General features: G+C 40.0%; 1 protein-coding gene across 1 annotated transcript; it reads left to right on the forward strand.

The window, feature by feature from the left end:
* The first annotated feature begins 927 nt into the window (after positions 1 to 927).
* LOC112667429 (BH3-interacting domain death agonist) lies at positions 928 to 1,695 on the forward strand. The gene is given in 1 exon segment (XM_025459071.3): positions 928 to 1,695. A coding segment is annotated over 1 exon segment (588 nt). The 5' UTR covers positions 928 to 998; the 3' UTR covers positions 1,587 to 1,695.
* Positions 1,696 to 2,029: the final 334 nt, after the last annotated feature.

The following is a 2,029-nucleotide window of genomic DNA, read 5'->3' on the forward strand; positions in this document are numbered from 1 at the left end:
GGAAAGAACTTACTGATAGGTATCTCTAGAAATAGAATTCCATAAGAAGTGTGAGTTTCCCACCTCTGGAGCTCAAAAGTGCCTAATGCAATATAGGGAGAATTAGAATCAGCTACCTGGGATGGCTAAAGCATATGACTTTATTGGAAAGTTTAACATTTGATTTGCTCTTTTCATAATCCATACTTTATAGCTATATTGTTTTAAAATACCACTAAAAAACAGGTATTATTTCCATTCTTTTCAGTATAAAAAATAAGATGTGTGTGGATGGGAACCCAGGACTGAATTCAATCATGCTTCTGCTACATCATGACTTTCTGATCTTGTTTATGCACAAACTAATGTGTAACCAGTAGGTATATATACTGATTTACAAATTAAATCAGTATATATACTGATTTACTGATTTTTTTGATTCTTCATTTTTTTAATGAGTTCTGACTTATACTGTACATAGAGTATCAAATATAGAGAAAAATAAAATCATTAGTCCATTATAATAGCATTATACATGTCCATTTGATCATACCAATAACACAGTGGGTCCTTATTCATAAATACAAGAATTAATAATTAGTACTTTGCAATAAAAAGGAAAGTAAGTCACATTTCAAACTATTTTTGGGGGGACGCCTGGGTGGCTCAGTGGTTGAGCGTCTGCCTTTGGCTCAGGACGCGATCCTGGGGTTCCTGGATCAAGTCCCACATCGGGCTTCCAGCACAAAACCTGCTTCTCCCTCTGCCTATGTCTCTGCCTCTCTGTGTGTCTCTCATGAATAAATAAATAAAACCTTTAAAAAAACAATTTTTTAAAAGCTACCGTTTCCTCAGTTACATTTAAAGTAGCAGATGAGAGTGTTCAAGCCTTAGTCACTTTAACACAGCCACACAAAGAATCTGGAAATACAGTGCCAGAACTGGCTGGTGGGTGGCCGCTGACTTGGGACGTCCACAGAGCCAGAAGCAAGTCAGAGCCCCGCAAGGCTGCCCGTGCCATGGAATCTAAGGTGAGCAATGGCTCAGGCCCCCAGGATGAGCGTATCACCAATTTGCTAGTGTTTGGCTTCCTCCAAAACTGCTCCAACTATAACCTCCATGAAGAGTTGGAGCTGTTGGGCCATGAACTGCCCGTGCCAGCTTACCTGAAGGAGGACCACGACAATGAGCTATAGACAGATGGCAACCGGTGCAGCTACTTCCTGGATGGTGGGGTGAGAGATTCAGAAAGTCAAGAAGAAATCATCCAGGATATCGCCAGGCAGCTGGCACAAATAGGGGATAGGATGGATCACAGCATCCACCCAGGACTGGTGAATAACCTGGCAATGCAGTTTATGAATGTGAACCTATCGGAAGAAGACAGAAGGAAGCATCTCGCTGCTGTGCTTGAGCAGGCCATGCAGACTTATCCTAAGGACACGGAAAAGGAGAAGACCATGCTGATGTTGGCCATGCTGTTGGCCAAGAAGGTGGCCGACCACACCCCATCCTTGCTCTGTGACGTCTTTCACACAATAATGAACTTTATTAGCCAGAACCTGCTCACCTATGTGAGAAACTTAGTCAGAAATGAGATGGATTGAGTGGACACCTCTGCAAAAGCACAACTGGTTAAAACTTGATATGGTGACGACAGTACACCTGCCTCCAGCGGAGATGGAGCCATGGCCACATAAAGTTTTTAGAGAAAATAGGCATGAGATGATAGCTATTTATTTCTTACTATTTTAAAGATGTTGTTTTAAGCAGGTGATCCATTTAGAAATCTTTACATTAACATACTTAAATGAAAATGTCAGCTTGCTCATATCTGAATGAGTTTTATAACCATCTTCTAAATCCAAATCCACTACACATTGTGCCTTTAAGTTATTTCAGCTATACGGGTCTTCACTAGAAAATTAAATTTAAGAACAGATTGTAAGGCAGAAGAAAAAAATTTATATATATAATGTGTTATGTATAATGTGATGCAGTGCACTGTACACATGTATATATGTTACACATATACAATATAACCACAGAA

The sequence above is a fragment of the Canis lupus genome, chromosome 27, assembly GCF_003254725.2.
Source record: "Canis lupus dingo isolate Sandy chromosome 27, ASM325472v2, whole genome shotgun sequence".
NCBI lineage: Eukaryota > Metazoa > Chordata > Mammalia > Carnivora > Canidae > Canis > Canis lupus.